General features: G+C 34.5%; 1 protein-coding gene across 1 annotated transcript; it reads left to right on the forward strand.

The window, feature by feature from the left end:
• Nucleotides 1–941: 941 nt before the first annotated feature.
• Nucleotides 942–1,590, forward strand: LOC143544545 (DNA-directed RNA polymerases II, IV and V subunit 9A). Its single transcript, XM_077036628.1, has 3 exons — nucleotides 942–1,009; nucleotides 1,099–1,174; nucleotides 1,291–1,590. Exons 1-3 carry the CDS (start codon nucleotides 981–983, stop codon nucleotides 1,528–1,530), a joined length of 345 nt encoding a protein of 114 aa, XP_076892743.1. The 5' UTR covers nucleotides 942–980; the 3' UTR covers nucleotides 1,531–1,590.
• Nucleotides 1,591–1,939: the final 349 nt, after the last annotated feature.

Consider the following 1,939-nt stretch of genomic DNA (forward strand, 5'->3'; position numbering starts at 1 on the left):
TATATCTCTATGTACCTTCAATTACAAAACAAAAGGTTTGCCAACAAACTTTACACATTCTTCCTTGTGATCGATTTCTTTTTGTTTTTCAAAACGAAAAACAATTTCTGCCACTCAACGACACTTTAATAGAAGATGATACTCGAATTTTTATTGGTTTTAGCTTCAACTTCATGGTCTTGAAAATTAGTAGTTACCAAATATAATTAAGATGTTATGATCCATTTAATGGAGAATTTTAAATGGGGAATGAAATACTAAAGTTCATACAGGAGAAAACAAATGAGTTTTGGCTGAACTTACTAATTATTATTACAAGACGATGCATGATGTGCTTAAACCTGTCTGCTTTGTTTTATATTTATGTAATTATGATTCAAGTTAGTTGATTTGGGATCTAGTTTTTCGATCATATGCTCTAAGGCATGGGCGTAAAAACTATATGGAGTGTCTTCAACTGTAGCAAACAACATTGGTTGAAATTTCATTATTTTTGCATTTAAAAGTGTTGATTAAAACTCACGGTTAATAACAACTAAACACATTTTACCTGAAGTTTGATTCAAACATCAATCTTTAAACTATAGCTAAATAAAACTTGTTTTGTTCAGTCAATTTCTTAATATGGCTGTCGACCAAAAAGTTACAAGAAATACTAACATCTATTGCAAACAATAATTAGTTTATAAATAAAAAGACCTGTGGCGAAACGACACCATAACAAACCAAACTTCTATCATAACCCGCAATAATGTGCGGACAATTCCGCTAGTATATATATAATATAATTAAAATACTAAGTGCAAAAGTTTAGTTATTTAAGTTATAAAATATAGCTTTTGGTTTTTAACTTAATTTACAAAATGAAAGCTTTATATATGTGCTAATATTTCTTTTGCCCTAAATTGGCGTTTCTTTCTAGTTGCTTATTTTATTTCCAGTTGTATGTTGTAGGAGCTGCTAATCGAATCTGAGGCAAGATGAGTACGATGAAGTTTTGCAGGGAATGGTAAGGTTTTATATTACATTAATGACTCACTCTTTGGTTGCAGACAAAGTGATTAATTGTTTGTTAATTTGGTATTGGTATTGGTATAGTAATAACATTCTGTACCCGAAGGAAGATAAAGAACAGAAGGCCCTCCTCTATGCTTGCCGCAACTGCGATCATCAGGTGGGTAAACCCTAAGTTCTTTTTTGAAACCTCCCAAACCCAGATGGGTTTTATTATTATTATTATGAGTCTTGAGATGGGTTGAATGGAATTTATACACCTTATTAATTGAACAGGAAGTTGCGGATAACAACTGTGTGTACAGAAACGAGATCCACCATGCTGTAGGGGAACGCACTCAAGTCTTGCAGGACGTTGCTGCCGATCCAACCCTTCCCCGTACTAAATCTGTCCGCTGTGCTCAATGCGGACACGGAGAGGCTGTTTTCTTTCAGGCAACTGCTAGAGGGGAAGAAGGCATGACTTTGTTTTTCGTCTGTTGCAACCCCAACTGCGGCCATCGATGGAGGGATTAGGTAGTCCATCTTTTTATTATGCTTTTAGAGAACCCGATTTCTGAACTGGATGTGGATGGTCTTTTGTGGTTTCTATCTGTGATCTTGATTGATGGATGATGATATTACCAATGTGTGTTTGAACCACTTGATTTGCAAAATCCGATCCTTTGGTTTATTTTACAACTTAGTTGTGATTTAAAATAAATCATATAACTTTTAAGCCATATCAGGTCGATACGATATATACATATATAACATTCTTAGTTTAAAAGGACGTACCTAGGCGCGACATAATCTTGTACTCTAGAAGACGCTTGCTTTACAAATGGTGTAGATGTGTTTTTCACACCAAAAACAAGGCATGGGGTGAATGTGTGACGGATTTGTGCATCAGAATGTTGCACAAGTAGGCTGTAAATATAAGTTA

This window comes from Bidens hawaiensis, unplaced genomic scaffold (assembly GCF_021521415.1).
Source record: "Bidens hawaiensis isolate Kalapana, Puna unplaced genomic scaffold, B.hawaiensis_p1.1 tig00013628_1, whole genome shotgun sequence".
NCBI classification, from domain to species: Eukaryota; Viridiplantae; Streptophyta; class Magnoliopsida; order Asterales; family Asteraceae; genus Bidens; species Bidens hawaiensis.